The sequence below is a fragment of the Arachis ipaensis genome, chromosome B04, assembly GCF_000816755.2.
Source record: "Arachis ipaensis cultivar K30076 chromosome B04, Araip1.1, whole genome shotgun sequence".
Classification (NCBI taxonomy): Eukaryota; Viridiplantae; Streptophyta; class Magnoliopsida; order Fabales; family Fabaceae; genus Arachis; species Arachis ipaensis.
Window position 1 is genome coordinate 116,589,605 of NC_029788.2, and position 18,462 is coordinate 116,608,066.

The 18,462-nt window shown below is 37.5% G+C and overlaps 1 protein-coding gene and 1 pseudogene across 1 annotated transcript; both read left to right on the forward strand.

The window, feature by feature from the left end:
* LOC107637059 (uncharacterized mitochondrial protein AtMg00810-like) lies at positions 15,128 to 16,354 on the forward strand. Its single transcript, XM_016340510.1, has one exon. It carries the CDS (start codon positions 15,128 to 15,130, stop codon positions 16,352 to 16,354), a length of 1,227 nt encoding a protein of 408 aa, XP_016195996.1.
* LOC107637060 lies at positions 16,661 to 18,184 on the forward strand (annotated as a pseudogene).

The following is an 18,462-nucleotide window of genomic DNA, read 5'->3' on the forward strand; positions in this document are numbered from 1 at the left end:
TATATATATATATATAATAAAAGAAAAATATATATATACAAAAAGAAAGAAAAATATAGAAAAAGAAAGAAAAAGAAAAGTAATAAAAAGGGGACAAAAATGCCCCAAAGTGAAGTTCAATAATAATCAATGCATATGAGTGGTGATCAAAAGAGAATGCATGAGTCTGTGAAAAAGTGAAGAATGGATAGTTAGGTTTGTTTAGAATTGTATAGGCTTTCATAGGTTAGGTGGGAAGTTTAAGTTAATCAAAGATTCAAATTTCAAGCTCACTTGACCATATGCACCCTACCTTGACCCTAGCCCCATTACAACCTATAGGAAAGTCCTCATGATATTTGTATGCATGCATGAAATAATTGTTGATTGTTAGATGAGAAACAAATCTTAGAGAGCATGATTAGGGAAGATCGAGTGAATCGACCCCATGCACTTGAGTGCCTAGAGCGGATACACATCCGGAGAAGGTTCGATCGCTCAATTACATGTTTTCACCCATGATCATCTTTTCTTGCAAGTTTGTGAAATCTCTTAATGATTCAATTTGATTGCTATTGCTTTAGCCCTTGTGCATACATGCTTTCTTGGGAATTGATTTATTTTGACCAAGCAGTTGCATTCATTTAGATAGATTACATGTAGATAGGTTGCATTTAGTTAGTTTGCATTGAATAAATGTTGATACCCCTTTGCTTCTTTCTTGATTTTAGCATGAGGACATGCTTAGTTTAAGTGTGGGGAGATTTGATAAACCCCAATTTCGTGGTTTATGTTGTATTTATTTTAGGGGATTTTATCACCTTTTTCCACGTTTATTCAATGAAATAGCATAGTTTTGTAATTCTCCTTTAAATTGTGCTTAAGTGTAAAAACATGCTTTTTAGGCCCTTAAACTAGTGATTTTAATTCACTTTAATTCCATTTGATGCCTTGATGTATTTGTTGAGTGATTTCAGGTTCATAAGGCAAGTATTAGATGGAAGAAATGAGGAGAAAAGCATACAAAGTGGAGAATGCATGAAGAAACCAAGATTGGAAGTACTTCAATGGGCGCGCAAGCATACAAGGCGCACGCGCGCAAAAGTGGCATCGCATGGCGACGCGTACGCGTACATGGCGCATACGCGCGCATAAGAAAGCAGCCAATCGACGCGGACGCGCACATGGCGCGTGCGCGCCGATACTCATACGTGATCCATTTAAAGGCAAAACACTGGGGGCGATTTCTGAGCTTCCCAGGCCCAATTCCAACTTGTTTCTGAGTATATTTCATGCAGAATTGAAGCCCAAGCAGAGGGGGAGAGCAATTGTTTGAAGTGTTAGCATCATGTAGAGTAGTTTCTAGAAAGAGAAGCTCCCTCTTCTCTCTAGAATTAGGTTAGGTTAGGTTAATCTCTTCTAGATCTAGGTTCAATCTCATGTTTTCATCTTGTTTCCTTTATGAATTCTTACTTCTACTCTTTGATTTTCATGGTTTGTAGTGTTAATTTTCCTCTTATGCTCTCTTTTATGTTCATGCACTCATGTTGGATCTGGTTTACATTTAATACAAATTGATGTTTGATGTTTCTTTTATTGATGATTTGAATCATTGATTTACTTTTCGTGCAATTAGTAGTTGGTAGATTTATATTTCTTGCACTTTTACTATGCTTTCCTTTTATGCCTTCCAAGTGTTTGACAAAATGCTTGGTTGGATGTTAGAGTAGATTTTGAGCATTCTTGGCTTGGAAAAAGTAATTAGGCAATCTTGAGTCATGAAAACCCAACTCATGTTGGTGATCTAGAGTTGTTAGCTAGTATTGTTTTCATTAACTCTAATCTCTTGCTAATTCACTTAGTGAGTTGATTAGGACCTTTGGATTGAGATTAGCTAGTCTTGTTAGACTTTCTTCGAGTGTGAAGATAATATGATACCTTCTTCCACCTTCAGGGATGACATAATGAGATAAATTCTTTTTTATTATTATGATATGATTGATTAGTCTTGTTTGACATTTTTCCTATGTGAAGTTAACATGATACCTTCTTCCATTTGTTGGAGATGACTAAATAAGATGAATTAATCATTGTATGACTAGGATGGAAAGTCTATATTCTCAGTTCTTGCCATGAATGTCTCTCTCTTTATTAATTGCCTTCTTTAGTCACTTGTTTGATTTACTCTTCTTGTCATTTAAAACCTTGTCATTTATTTTATTGCCCCTTTACCAAACCAAATCCCGTGTTCCTTCGTAGCCAGTAATTGACCACCTCATTGCAATCTTTCATGAGACAACCCAGAGTCTGAATACTTCGGTTAATTTTCATTGGGGTTTGTACTCGTGACAAAACCAAATCTTATTTTGATTCGAGGATTGACTATCGATTTGGACTATACTAACAACGGAAATATTTTATGGGATTCCGAACCGGTATAAATCCTTGCATCACTTCAGCAAGAAGGAGAAACAACAGAATTGATGCGCTGGTCATTAATGGAAGACTGATAAGGAATCAATCTCGGATTAAAATTGCGATTGGGGATTTCTACAAGGACTTGTATCATCATGAGGAGGTTCCGATGGTAGGGTTCAGAGACGGGCTGGTGGAAAAGATCAGTGAAGAGGATGCTTTGGCTTTGGAGATGCAACCGACTATTGAGGAGGTTAGGGAAGCAGTATGGGATTGTGAATCTACCAAGGCTCCTGGAAGTGATGGGTACAACATGAACTTCATAAAGAAGTGTTGGGATGAAATTGGTCCTGAGTTCACAGCAACGGTGTTGGATTTTTTTCAGTCTTCTAGGCTACCAGAGGATGCCAATCTCACCTGGGTGGCACTTGCACCAAAGTTTATGGGGGCAAAGGAAATCAAAGATCTCAAGCCAATTAGCATGGTAGGGTGTGTGTATAAAGTCATCTCAAAGATGTTGGTTAGGAGAATGCGAGCGGTAATGCCAAGGCTAGTAGGTGAGACACAGAGTGCTTTTGTGAAGGGACGAAAGATTCATGATGGGGCTCTTATTGCTTGCGAAACAGTACAATGGATTAAAGTAAGGAAGAAGCAAGCGGCGATAATAAAGTTAGACTTCCAGAAAGCATATGATAGAGTCAAGTGGAGTTTTGTGGATCTTGTGATACAAAAGATGAGATTTGGTCGGAGATGGAGAGGGTGGGTCATGGAGTGTGTTAGTACATGTTCCATGTCTGTATTGATAAACAGTTCACCTCTAAGCCATTCAAGATGGAAAGAGACCTTTGACAAGGTGATCCACTATCTCCATTTTTATTTGTACTTGTTGTGGATGTACTACACAGGATGTTTGGGGAGGCAGTTAGAAACGGCCGCATATCTCCGTTACTGGTTGGTAGAGATCATATTGAGCTGTCGCATCTATAGTTTGCAGATGATACCATTCTGTTCTATCCTCCAGAGGAAGAGACTGTTAAAAATTATAGGAGGATCCTCTGTTGCTTTGAATTTATGTCGGGGTTAAGTATCAACTTTGACAAATCTAGTTTGATTCCAATCAACTGTGATGACCGATGGATACAGCGTATGTGCAGCGTACTGGGCTGCCAGGAAGCCTCTTTCCCAGTTAAATATTTGGGGATCTCGCTAGGAGCTAGCCCGAGATTGGTGAAGACTTTGAAGCCAATTATAGACAAAGTGAAGGACAAATTGAGCATATGGAAAGCCAAGGTCCTCAATAAAGCCGGTAAACTAGTCCTCATCAAATCTGTGTTAAATAGCCTACCTGTTTATTATCTAAGCCTATATAAGATGCCAAAGGCTGTTGTAGAGAAATTGATTTCTCTACAGAGATGATTTCTGTGGAGCAAGGAAGATGGTAAAAATGGTATGGCCTTGGTCAGGTGGGAGATGGTGCAGACACCGAAAAACTTTGGTGGACTAGGTGTTAGGGATGCCATGGTGTGTAATACAGCCCTTTTATTTAAGTGGTGGTGACACTTTTCTAAGGAGGAGTGCCCGCTGTGGAAGAAGGTGGTCTGCTCTTGTAATAACCTGAACCCAAATGTGATGCTGTCTTCCCAGGTATTGCCTGTTCGGGGAGGCCCTTGGAAGGATATATGCCATATACAGTTCAAGGATCAGCAAGTGAGACAGAAGATGGTTACTGGGCTGTCAATGGAGGTTGGTGATGGGAGAGGGACTCGCTTTTGGGAGGATGTCTGGTTGCGTGGTGGTTCTCTGAAAGATCGGTTTCCAAGACTCTTCTCAGTTTCAAACCAAAAAGGATCTGTTATAGGAAATTGCGGGTTTTGGGATGGGGTTGAGTGAATCTGGAATTTCCAATGGAGTTCTCAGTTTTCAAACTTGCTAATGGCAGAGAGGATAGAGTCGTGTAAAAATTTGATAAATAATGAGTATTTTCTACTAACTCTTTTGTGCAGGTTTTACAGGCGGAAATAACTCCAGAGGATATAACAAGCTACAGTTTTACTAGGACAATTTGGAAAGGGCTAGTGCCGCCAAGAGTTGAACTATTTGTCTGGTTTGTATTGACTGGAAAGATCAACAGTAAGGAGAGAATGAGTCGGTTTGGGGTCATCAACCAGGAAGATGTTATTTGCGTGTTATGTAAAAAAGGTGTTGAAAATAGTCACCATTTGTTTTTGGGTTGCAAATTTTCTTGGCAGGTTTGGTGTGCTTGGCTATCATTTGTTGGTAGGCAATGGACGTGCCCAGGGACGTTAAGGGATCATTCCCTAAGCTAGACTGAGATATCCTATAGCAAGGAGGTGCATAAGAATTGGATGGTGTGTTTCTGTGCGATTATTTGGAATATCTGGCTTGAAAGGAATACAAGAATTTTTCAGCATAAAGGAAAAGGGGTTGAAGAGATTACCCATATATGCTGTACAAACTACAAGGAGTGGCTAGGTGTGGATCCTTTTGGTTGTTGATGGCAATGCCGGAGATGACAAAGGATAAAGTTTATCGTGCTTGCCTAGTTTTCTTTCCTTTGTTAGTTTTGCTAATCTTGTTTGTTATTCTTCGTACGCTCCACTTGTTGTGTTGAGCTAGTCTCTTTCAAAAAAAAAAATTTATGTAGAGATAAACCAGAGTAATTTATGCTATTCAGTAATTCAGGACCATAGAGGCCATAGAGGCTCTCCATATTCCCTTCATTGTCTCTCACCCTCACGGTGTTCCTCTTCTTCTTCTTTCTTGTACCTCTTTCAAAGTTTGAAAAGCTGTATCTATCAATACTTTTTTATTATTGTGAATCTGTTCGTTCCTGTGAGGGGACAGAATCTATTGTTAAGATTCCTTAGAGGTTCCCTCAACTCTCTTTCATTCTCCTTTTTGGTCATTTCTTTTCCAACTCTCCCACTTCAACCTTGCTTCCTGAATCTGGAAAAAAGAATTCGTTCTTTCTAAATAGATCAGTAAGTTTTCATTCTTTTTCCTCTTTATTATGGGAACAGTTGATTTTGTTAATGTTATGTATCTCCATAGGTTGTTCCAATTTTAGGTACACAAAAATAGAAACCGACGATTTTTCATTAATTATTTTGGCTTCTATTATAATGATTTGTTATGTAGATTATCTCCTGTAACCTAGTTTTATTTTTCATTAAATAAAATATTCACACTCAAAAGGGTGCTAGTTTTTTATGAATGATGTTGACATTATTTCGCAGGTGAACATACAAATCTTGGTTTGCTTTATGAATCCAATGGTAAATAAAAATAGATTAAGTTCTGGTTCTAGATACAAAGTAAAGAGGGTCCATTATTGTGTGTTGCTGGTTCTAGAAGGCCTTGACTCTTGTATGTAACTGGTAACTTAGAAGACTGGTAAATTAAGTAGCCTAGCAAAGTAGATACTATAAGTAGAATACTGTTCTTTCCTGTAATTAGTTAGAATGCTCAATTCTGACTTGATCAATTTTGAGAGCGTAGATTTTCTCAACTTCTTCTCTCTTCTTTCAACCTTTTCTCTGTTCCCTCTGTTCCCTTTCTTCATCCCTCTTCTCTTCTCTTCACACCTGAACTCACACAATAGAGATGATGAGAGTGCTTTACCTTCAACCATAGCTTTTCCACATGGTGCGTGATGCCTGAGCATCTTATCTATCTTTTTCTTGTGAATTTGCACTTGAATTGCTTAGTTTAATCAAAATTTAAATATCTTTTGGCCACTATGGATGCTACTTTGAGTTGTGCACAATTCTATTTATTTTAGGTAGCATTCGGATGAATTTGACAGAGTTTTATAGCAGAAAAGGAAGAAAGCGAATGATGCTGTCAGTCCTGATCTTCTTGCACTCAAATAGAAATAACTTGAGCTACAGAGCTCCAATTGACGTGAGTTCAGCGGTGTTGGAAAGCTAACTTCTATGGCTTTCCAACGATATATAATAGTGCACACTTCTTCTCCAGCAATCTCTGCCTCCTCCACGTTGAACTTGGCCCTTGCCAAGTTCAGTGTGGACTTGAAAAGCTCCAAAGGGAATGTACTGCACTCACTCCACGCTGAACTTGAAAAATTCCAAGTTCAGCGTGGACCTCAATACCCCAAGTGGTCCCCAGGCGTTCATAGAAGGCTGCGCATGAAGCTAAATTAATTTTGATTGAATTTGTATTTTATTTTAAGATAGGAAAAGATATTATTTTAGTTTTAGGAAATAAATTTTATATTAATTAGGATTACATATAAAAGGGAAAAGAATCATCCCTTCGGGTTCACCTCTCTTCTCTTCGACCTCATTCTGCAATTTACAGTTTTTACGAATCCTAGTTTTCTCTCTGAACCATGAGCAACTAAACCTCCACTGTTAAGGTTAGGAGCTCTGTCTATTGTATGGATTGATACTATTATTTTTCTATTTTAATTCATGTACTGATTTATAATTCAAGAATTATTTTCGTTCTTTATCTTATGAATTTGGGTGAAACAGAAGTATGACCCTTGTTCTAATTGAGTTCTTGTATAACTTGGAAAAGCTCTTTACTTGAACAACAGCTTAAAAACATATTCTCCTAAATTTTTAATTATATGGACTTAACGGGATACGTGACATATAATCCTCTTATATTTGGGTAATTAGAATTTCTGTGGCATATAAACTGGAATTGAACTTCACCCTCTAATTGGAATTAAGTGACCAAGGAATTGGCAGTTGATGAATTTTAGATGAGACTAAAAAGGTCTAAGGAATTAGGGTTTAGTCACATATAGTTTGCCATGAAATAAATCTTGCATGATTAAAATAGTTAGTAAAAAAAGTCAATCCGGAAAATAGATAACTCTGAAGCCTTAACTGTTTCTCCATACATATTTCACAACCTATTTACTGCTTGCCTTCTAATATTCTGAATTTACTGTTTAATGCTTTTGAACTCTCAAACACCATTTTCTGTTTGTCTAACTAAGTAAATCACTTAACCATTGTTGCTTAGTCCATCAATCCTCGTGGGATTGACCCTCATTCACTTGAGGTACTACTTGGTACGACCCGGTGTACTTGCCGGTTAGTTTGTGGGTTATAAGTTCCGTACCAAGTTTTTGGCGCCATTGCCAGAGATTGACGGTGATTGACAACTACTCGTTGTTTGAATGCTTAGATTAGAGAATTTTTTCTTTAAATTAATTTTTTTAGTATTATTAATTTTTATTTTCTATTTCTTTTTTTTTCTTTTTGTTCGCGTTTTCCTTGTCCCCATGTCTTCTTTTCATTTTCTTTTTATTTTTATTTTTTTTATTTCTCTAACTTCAATTTGATTTTTTTAAAACTTTCTTTCGTTTTTTTTTCTATTTTTGTTTTTAATTTTTGTTTTCTTTTTTTAGTTTTTTAAATATTTAGCTGATTTTTTATTTTATTTTATTTTATTTTATTTTCATTTGTTTTCATTATTTTTATTTTTTATTTTATTTCTTTTGATAAAAAAAATTATTTATATATATATATATATAGATATTTTGTTAAACCAAAAAAAATCTTTCTGTTCTTTCTTCTTTGCTTTTCTATTTACCACATGGTGCGTTTAATTTTGTTTGGTGTTTTGTGTTAAGGAAAAATAATGGAGAGAGATCACATGGGTTACTATTCACACCCAAGTAGTGATTCATATTATTGTGGATGGAAGAACTATCCGAATTTTGGTTGGTAAAGTAAAAACCAAAGAAACTTCAATGCTCCATGTTCCAACTATCAAGAGCCACCACCTCCCTATTCATATCAAGAACCACCATCTCCATATGCATACTAAGAACCATCCTCTTTTTATTCTTATCAAGAACCATCATCTCCTTCTTATTCATATCAAGAGCCACCATCTCCTTATTCATATCAAGAACCATCAGCTCTTGAGCTTCTCATGAAAGAATTCATACATGATATAAGGACAAATGTCAAAAATGTAGAGAAATATATGCAGTCGATTATCAAGAACCAGGAAGAGGAACAATCAAATTCCTTTCCAAGAGATATAATATAATGCAAGATCCTATGGAAGAAAGTGAGGAAATCAATCAAAAGAATTCATACTCCAGTGAATTAGAGAACTTTCCACCCTCACACATGGAAGAAGAGGAAGATGCAAAAACAAAGGAGGAAGATGCACAAACAAAGGAGGTTGTAAGGGATGAAAACAATTATGAGAATCTACACTCCAATGAAGCAGAGAGTAGCATAGAGGGTGAGTTTATTGAACCACCAATTCAAGAAGTTCTTGATGAAGGGTACACTCTAACCATCACACAATACCCAAATTTTGAAATCAAAGAAGTGAAGGCAACCAAGGAAAGCACTAAAAAGGGAATTGTGACCAAGAAACAGAAGAAAATATCCATAAAAAAGAGAAGGTCAGAAGAAAACAATCCAACATCTACCCCAACAAGCAAGGTGAATCAAGCTAATCACAATAAAAGAAATCTTGTTAGGAGGAATTTATATCAGGGGGCACTAATTTTCATCTTTCCCCCCTTGGAGACATTTCTTTTAACCAACTGGAAAAAGAGGAAGAAAATTCAACAATCAAGTGTCAAGCTAGTGACATTAAAGAAGCGCTTGTTGGGAGGCAACCCAACTACTAGTATCCTTATTTTTGCAGTTACTGAGGTTTTAATTTTATAGTTATTTTGATTTTATCATTATAGTTATTTTAGTTTTGATTTTAAATTACTTTATCTCTTTTTTTTTTTAGAATTTATCTTGTTTTACATGTGTTTTGGTCATGCAGAATGATTAGAACAGGAACAGGAGCAATTAAGAAGAATTTTTGACACCCTGTTTTCAGATTTTCTTTGCTTGAGGACAAGCAAACTTTTAAGTTTGGTGTTGTCGCTTCGCTTTTGGCCTTTTCTGTTTATTTTAATAGCACTAAAGGGAGATGCATGTTCTTCATGGAGGAATGAGATGGCCACCAGCATAACTGAGGTGGTTGAGTTCCTTTCATTCTATTTCTCTTCCGTTCTTATTTTGTTGTCTTCTGTTTTCTGTTGCTTTGATTGCCTGCATGATCTTTAGTACTTCCAGTTCTTAGATTTAGTTTCATTCTGTCATTTGATTTTAGTTAAAAAAATTATCTTATATATTGCTCACTGAGCTTGAATTCAAAAGCAAAATAAGTGATGTATCGCATGAGAAATTGAGTTTATATTTAAGAGTAATCTTATTTACTTAAATGTGGTGGTATTATTTGTGATTCTGAATGAATGACATGAACAGTGCATATTTAAATTTGAATCAAGGGATGTTGATGTATGAGGAATAGGAATTCATAGAACTATTATGAATTCTCTGAAATAAACAAAAATTTAATCCTTGAAGCAAAAGACATAGCAAAATAAGCATAAAAGCAAGGTCCAAGGCTCTGAGCATCAATGACTAGCGAGTCTGAAATGATTAAAAACTCAAAGAATTGTTTTCCTAGTTATATGCTTGTGATATTCTTGTTTTAAGTAACCCTTGAAACGGAATATTTAGAGTCGTGACCAAATACATTCAGCAGAGTATGCCAAAGGCTTTGAGCACCACTGTCTGGGAGAAGTTGAAAGAGCAATCAGAACTTAGAAAGAGTTCCCCAGTCAAGTGCTTGTGGTGTTCTTGTTTCAGGTGAAGCTTGAGACAAAACATTTAAAGTCACGGCTAGGCTCAAGGTGCAAAGCACCAAAGAAAAGATAATTAAGTAAATTTTCTATGTTCAAGGATTAAACTGGAGTATAAAGATCAGAGAATTCATAATATGATCCGGATTCTAACTCCGGATGACACTGACATTCCTCTGATTCAAAAGAGAGTGAGATGCCAAAACTGTTCAGAGTTACAATGAAAAAACCCCATTTTAAGAATAGACTTGAGCATAACTGAACTCTCACTTCTCATGTAAATTCACATCTTAATCATGCACTTATTTTGGTTGCTTGAGGACAAGCAACAATTCAAGTTTGGTGTTGTGATGCGTGAGCATCTTATCATCTTTTTCTTGTGAATTTGCACTTGAATTGCTTAGTTTAATCAAAATTTAAATATCTTTTGGCCACTATGGATGCTACTTTGAGTTGTGCATAATTCTATTTATTTCAGGTAGCATTCGGATGAATTTGACGGAGTTTTGTAGTAGAAAAGGAAGAAAGCGAATGATGCTATCAATCCTGACCTCTTTGCACTCAAATAGAAATAACTTGAGCTACAAAGGTCCAATTGATGTGAGTTCAGCGGCTTGGAAAGCTAACTTTCAGAGCTTTCCAACGATATATAATAATGCACACTTCTTCTCCAGCAACCTCTGCCTCCTCCATGTTGAACTTGGCCCTTGCCAAGTTTAGGGTGGACTTGAAAAGCTCCAAAGGGAATGTACTGCACTCACTCCACGCTGAACTTGGAAAATTCCAAGTTCAGCGTGAATTCAAAGCTCAAAGGGAACGTACTGCACTCACTCCACGCTGAACTTAGGAAATTCCAAGTTCAGCGTGGGCCTCAATACCCCAAGTGGTCCCCAAGCGTTCATAGAAGGCTGCGCATGAAGCTAAATTAATTTTGATTGAATTTGTATTTTATTTTAAAATAGGAAATGATATTATTTTAGTTTTAGGAAATAAATTTTACATTAATTATGATTACATATAAAATGGAAAAGAATCAGCCCTTAGGGTTCACCTCTCTTCTCTTCGACCTCATTCCGTAATTTACAATTTTTACGAATCCTAGTTCTCTCTCTGAACCATGAGCAACTAAACCTCCACTGTTAAGGTTAGGAGCTCTGTCTATTGTATGGATTGATACTATTATTTTTCTATTTTAATTCATGTACTGATTTATAATTCAAGAATTATTTTTGTTCTTTATCTTATGAATTTGGGTGGAACGGAAGTATGACCCTTGTTCTAATTGAGTTCTTGTATAACTCGGAAAAGCTCTTTACTTGAACAACAGCTTGAAAACATATTCTCCTAAATTTCTAATTATCTGGACTTAACGGGATACGTGACATATAATCCTCTTATATTTGGGAAATTAGGATTTCTGTGGCATATAAACTGGAATTGAACTTCACCCTCTAATTGGAATTAAGTGACCAAGGAATTGGCGGTTGATGAATTTTAGAGGAGACTAAAAAGGTCTAAGGAATTAGGGTTTAGTCACATATAGTTTGCCATGAATTAAATCTTGCATGATTAAAATTGTTACTAAGAAAAGTCAATCCGGAAAATAGATAACTCTGAAGCCTTAACTGTTTCTCCATACATATTTCACAACCTATTTACTGCTTGCCTTCTAATATTATGAATTTACTGTTTAATGCTTTTGAACTCTCAAACACCATTTTCTGTTTGTCTAACTAAATAAATCACTTAACTATTGTTGCTTAGTCCATCAATCCTCGTGGGATCGACCCTCATTCACTTGAGGTACTACTTAGTACGACCCAGTGCACTTGCCGCTTAGTTTGTGGGTTATAAGTTCCGCACCAGTGCGGTGAGCGTGGAAGAAGGTAACGACTCCGATCACGAGATTAGGTGTGAAAGGTTTAAGCGTCTCACAGAAGTGTTACAAGATCTGCGCGATGAATCCATAACAATCATCGCCAACGATGACGAACTCGATAGGTAATCTTGATATTCAGACAATCACAAACTTGGTGAATCAAGTGAATCAACTGCAATCCATCACCAATCGCTCGAATATGAGCCCGATTTCGGATCCGGTGAGTCCGTACTATCTACATCCTGGATAAAGTCCAGGAACTCCATTGATTTCTGTAGTTCTTGGATCTAATAACTATCATGCTTGGGAAAATGCAATGTCTAGAGCTCTTATGTCCAAAAATAAATGGGAATTTGTTGATGGTTCTATCAAGAAACCAGTAAAGGAAGATCCACTGTTCAGAGCGCAGGAAAGATGCAACATGTATGTGGTGTCTTGGTTAAATCTGTCACTGAGTCTCGATATTGCTCAAAGTGTCATGTGGATTAAAGTGGCTTAAGATCTGTGGAAAGATCTGAGACACAGGTACTACTAGGGAGATATTTTTTGAATTGCCGAATTGCAAGAAGAGCTATTTGCAATAAAGCAAGGAGATCTTAGTATCACAGCTTATTACACAAAGTTGAAAGGAATCTGGGAGGAACTAGATAATTTTGATCCGATACCAACTTGCAAGAGATGCAGTGAAATTTGTGATTGTGGTTTAGATGTTATTCGAACAAAGAAGGAAGAGAATTATGTGGTAAGACTTTTAAGAGGATTGAATGACCAGTTCGCTGTGGTCCAATCTCAAGTGATGCTTATGAAACCTCTTCCGAGACTGGATGCTACTTTCTTAATGCTGCTTCAACAAGAAAGGCAGAATGGAGAAATTTTTTATTGCAAGACCCTAGCCACCACTGCTAATCCAAGATTTAATGGACAAGGATTTCAGCAACAAGAATTTCAACAAGCAAGAGGGGGAAGAACCTTTAGAGGTCGAGGAGGAAGGAATGGTGGCAGAGGGGGCAGAAGTTACAAGCAATGCAACTTTTGTGGTAGAAGTGGCCACATAGAAGATGTTTGTTACAAAAAGCATGGTCTGCCGCCTCATTTGAGGAACAGTAGCAGAAATGGCATGATAAATAGTGCTATAGCTAATGAGAAAGTTGAAATCAGCAACTCCCCCTCCACTTTTACTCAGGTAGCAAGTAATAGTTCTGAATTTTCATTCTCTACAGATCAGAAACTGGCACTGCTAGCTCTTTTGGAAAGGGAGAATACACAACATCCAAATCATAGCAACACAAAGCAAACCGTGACACTGCCATCTAACCAAGGTATAGCATATATTATGTTTCTTTCGACTTTCAGATCAGATTCCTGGGTCATAGACTTAGGAGCAACACATCATGTAGCATTTTCAATTAAAGCATTCAAATCATTGTATCAAATAAAACCTGTCTATGTAAATCTACCAGATGGAACCCAAACAATCACCAATATAGCTGGAGTAGTGCAATTTACAGAACACTTTCATTTAGGACATGCATTATATATACCAAACTTCAAGTTTAACTTAATTTCAGTATCAAGATTGACTGCTGAACTTAGTTGCAAATTCATTTTTAATGACTTTTTCTGTGAGATTCAAGATCAAATCTCCAAGAGGATGATTGGAGTTGCTGAGCAAAAGAAAGGTCTCTATGCATTTGGTAACCTCACACCAATTTCACCTTCAAGCATTGCATCAGCATTGGCATCTTCAAGCATTTCAGATCAAAGCAAGAATGATACAGTAGCCATTTGGCATTTTAGATTAGGACACATCCCAGATCAAAGATTAAAAATAATGCAACAGTCATATAGGTTTCTTGTCAATAAAGGTCAAACTGACCCTTGTGATTCATGTCATTTTGCAAAGCAAAAAAGATTGTCTTTTCCCATTAGTAATACAGAGTCTGTATCCTTGTTTGACCTAGTTCATATGGACATTTGGGAGCCGCTTGGCACTCCATCTATTCAAGGACACAAATATTTTTGTACTGTAATTGATGACAAAAGTAGATATACATGGTTGTTTTTCATTAAATCAAAGTCTGAGGTTACACAATTAGTTCAAAATTTTGTGCATTTGGACCAAAATCAGTTCAACACATCCATTAAGAAAATTCAAACGAACAATGGTTTGGAATTCAAACTGCCTCATTTTTACAACTCAAAAGGCATTGTGCATCAAACTACTTGCTTTGAAACACCTCAACAAAATGGGATTGTGGATCGCAAACATCAACACTTACTTGAAGTAACAAGAGCGTTAATGTTTCATTCTACAACACCAAAGAAATTTTGGAATTATGCTGCTGCACATGCAGTGCATATTATAAATAGGTTGCCAAGTACTTTGTTACAAAATGCATCACCATATCAAATTTTAAAAAACAAATTACCATCAATTGAGTATTTGAAGGTCTTTGGGTGTCTAGCATATGCATCTACCTTAGTGGCTCATCGAACTAAATTAGATAAAAGAGCAAGAAAATGTGTACATCTTGGACACAAAATTGGCACAAAAGGGTATATCATGTATGATCTTTCAACTAGAGATATCTTCATCTCTAAAAATGTAGTCTTTTATGAAAACTCTTTTCCCTTTCACACTATCACAGATTCTAATTTCGGTACTACATTGCATCCATCACCTTTGACACAGCTTTGTCCATTGCATTCATTTTCATCATCTTTGACACAGCTTGATCCTTTTGACACATTAACCCATAATGCACCACCTAACTTCACATCATTAAGATCTAGTCTATCCAATGCATCACTTCACTCACCTCATCACTCCTCAACACACATTGCATCTCATGAAAATGAAACCCAAAATCATTTTACAATCAATAGTGAAGCAACTGCTAACACTATTGGAGGATCACAATCTGATGTCTCAGGTTCGAATCCATCTCACAATGCTCACCCTGAGCAACAGCATCCTCTTAGAAGGTCCGAAAGGGAAAGGAGACCCCCCTCATACCTAAGAGATTTCCATTGCATGCTTTCATCTTTTAACAACTCATCTAACTCTGATTCATCACCAATGAGTAAATATCCTCTCTCTTAGGTATTGTCATATAATTCTCTCTCTTCAAAACACAAATCATTTGCATTAGCTGCATCCATGAATTTAGAACCAAAAACCTATGATGAGGCCGTTCTGGATTCAAACTGGAAAGAAGCAATTAGCTGTCTATATGCGACCCCCTCTTGGACTGTACCTCCTGGAACCAGACCTTGTATGCAAGTTAAATAGATCATTGTATGAATTAAAGCAAGCCTCGAGACAATGGAATACCAAATTGGCAGCTTCACTCACAACAGCAGGCTATAGTCAATCCAAGCATGATTATAGCATGTTCACTAAGCTCTCTACCACTAGTTTCACTGTTATCCTAGTTTATGTTGATGACCTCGTCCTTTCTGGTGATGACTTAGGCGAAATCAATAGGATCAAGCACTACCTGCATGATTTGTACAAGATTAAAGATCTTGGAGAGTTAAAGTACTTCCTCGGCATGAAAATTGCAAGAAGCAGAAAGGGGATTGCAGTGTGTCAACGCAAGCACTGCCTAGATCTTCTTCAAGACTATGGAATGTTGGATGCCAAACCGGCCTCTACTCCCATGGATTACACCACTCACCTGTCAAAGAAATTTGGAACGTTGCTGGCTTCTAATTCAGAGTATCGTAGAATTATTGGTAGGCTCTTGTATCTCACAAACACCAAATCAGAAATTGCCTATGCAGTTAGTAAACTGAGTCAATTTCTTGACTGTGCCACAGACAAAAATTTTGAGGCAGCCTTGAGGGTCCTCAAGTATCTCAAGGGAGCACTAGCCAAAGGACTGTTCTTCTCCGCCACAACAGATTTCACTCCATCTGGCTTCTCAGACAGCGATTGGGCTACCTGTTCAGATTCTAGGAGATCAGTCACTGGCCATTGTTTTTTCTTAGGGACATCAATTATATCATGGAAGAGCAAAAAACAGGACACGGTTGCAGCATCCTCGTGTGAAGCCGAATACAGAGCTCTTGCATCAGCCACAAAGGATGCTCAGTGGCTAGCTTACATGATGAAGGAACTTCAAATAGAGCAGCAGAAGCTGATAGTCATTTACTGTGACAGTCAATCTGCACTGCACATAGCAGTCAATCCAGTGTATCATGAACGAACCAAGCATATAGAAGTTGATTGCCACATTGCGAGAGATAAGTGGCAAGAGGGGGTCACTAAATTATTGCCAATTGCCAGCAGTGAACAAACAGCAGACATCCTGACCAAAGCATTAGCACCAAGCATGTTCAAGTCATGTGAAAGCAAACTCGGACTAATGGATATCCATAGTCCAAGTTTGAGAGGGGGTGTTACTTGAGATGTATTACTCAGTTAGCTAGAGTAGTTGTATAGTCAGTTAGATGTTGGAAGTAACTAGAAGGCCTTGACACTTGTATGTAACTAGTAACTTAGAAGACTGGTAAATTAAGTAGCCTAGCAAAGTAGATACTATAAGTAGAATACTGTTCATTCCTATAATCAGTTAAAATGCTCAATTCTGACTTGATCAATTTTGAGAGCGCAGATTTTCTCAACTTCTTCTCTCTTCTTTCAACCTTCTCGCTGTTCCCTCTATTCCCTTTCTTCATCCCTCTTCTCTTCTCTTCACACCTGAACTCACACAATAGAGATGATGAGAGTGCTTTACCTTCAACCATAGCTTTTCCACACATACCTCACTACTATGCTGAAAATGAACTCACTCCTCTGCCATCTCCACGGTTGGTCCCTTCGATCCCACCCTCGCCGCGTCTTCGATGCTATCATATTCAGCAATAAATTAGACATGCTTGATATAAGATGGCACGAGCTTCAACCAATTGTCTCCAAGTTCATCATCCTCGAGTCCAACACACATTCACAGGCATTCCAAAGCCTCGTTACTTTGAATTAAACAGAGAAAGATTCGCCTTGCCAAAGAAAAGACTGTCCACGGCACCTTCCCGGGAAAACTTGCAGTGCAAGGATCATATGAGGACCCTTTTCTGCTGGAGGGAAGACAACGCGCCACGATGAATTCATTGATCCGGCAAGCAGGGATATCCAATGGAGACATCCTTATAATGGCTGACACAGACGAGATTCCAAGCCCACACACGGAAGCTTTTGCAATGGTGTGATGGAATCCCTCCATTGATGCACCTTGAGCTTAAGCGCTCCATGTTCGTACGAGTTTCCGGTGGACTACAGCAGCTGGCGAGCAACGGCACATGTGTACTCACAGCATACTGCTTCCGGAAAATGTGGGAATTTGTGTTCAAGATGACTGCATATAGCCACGCAGATCGCGTGAGGTACAAATCGTTCCTTAGCCATTCAAGAATTCAGGACATCATCAAGAAGACGGGTCCGTTCCCCCTTCTGCTCCTGTAGTTCATCTTCCTGCTTACTTGATTCAGAATGCTCATAATTTTAAGTTCTTTCTTCGTGGAGGTTGCTTGAGAGAAACACAAACTCCACAATGCTCTAAGCTGTTCAAGCTGTAATGATGATGGTTTGATAAATCAGAAAGGATTAAGAGAAAGAAAAAAATAAGTTATTCTCATTGCTGAAGAGAATGAAAAATTCCCTTAAAACTATCTATTGAGTTATTATACTTTATATATTATGTACTCCCTATGTACTACCACTAAAAAAATTATAACAAATAAGCCTACATCTACTATTGATAAAAAAAATCTAGGTAACATAGTGGCTGTGGTGGTGTGGTAGTGGGTGGTTTGAAAAACTATAGCAGCTGGCGAGCGACGGCACATGTGTACTCGCAGCAGACTCAGTATCGGCACTCGCTTATGTTGGCAGATGCAGGGTGGCATTGTAGCTTCTGCTTCTGGAAAATGTGGAAATTTGTGTTCAAGATGACTGCATATAGCCACACACAGCTCACGGCAGGTACAAATCGTTCCTTAGCCATTCAAGAATTCAGGACATAATTTTGCAAGGGTGATGATCTCTTTGACATGCTCCCTGAAGAGTACGTCTTCAAGAACATCATCAAGAAGATGGGGTCCGTTCCCCCTTCTACTGCTTCTACAGTCATCTTCTTGTTTACTTGATTCAGAATGCTCATAACTTTAAGTTCTTTCTTCCTAAAGTTTGCTTGAGAAAAAATCAAACTCCACCATGCTCTAAGCTGTTCAACCTGTAATGATGATGGTTTGATAAACCAGAAAGGATTAAGAGAAAGAAAAAATAAGTTATTCTCGTTACTGAAGAGAATGAAATATTCCCTTAAAACTATCTATTGAGTTATTACACTTTATATATATATGTACTCCTTATGTACTCCCACTAAAAAAATTATAACAAATAAGCCTACATCTACTATTGATAAAAAAAAATCTAAGTAACATAGTGGCTGTGGTGGTGGGTGGTTCGGAAAACCAAAGAACAGCCTACGCCTCAACATAGCATAATCAAACAATG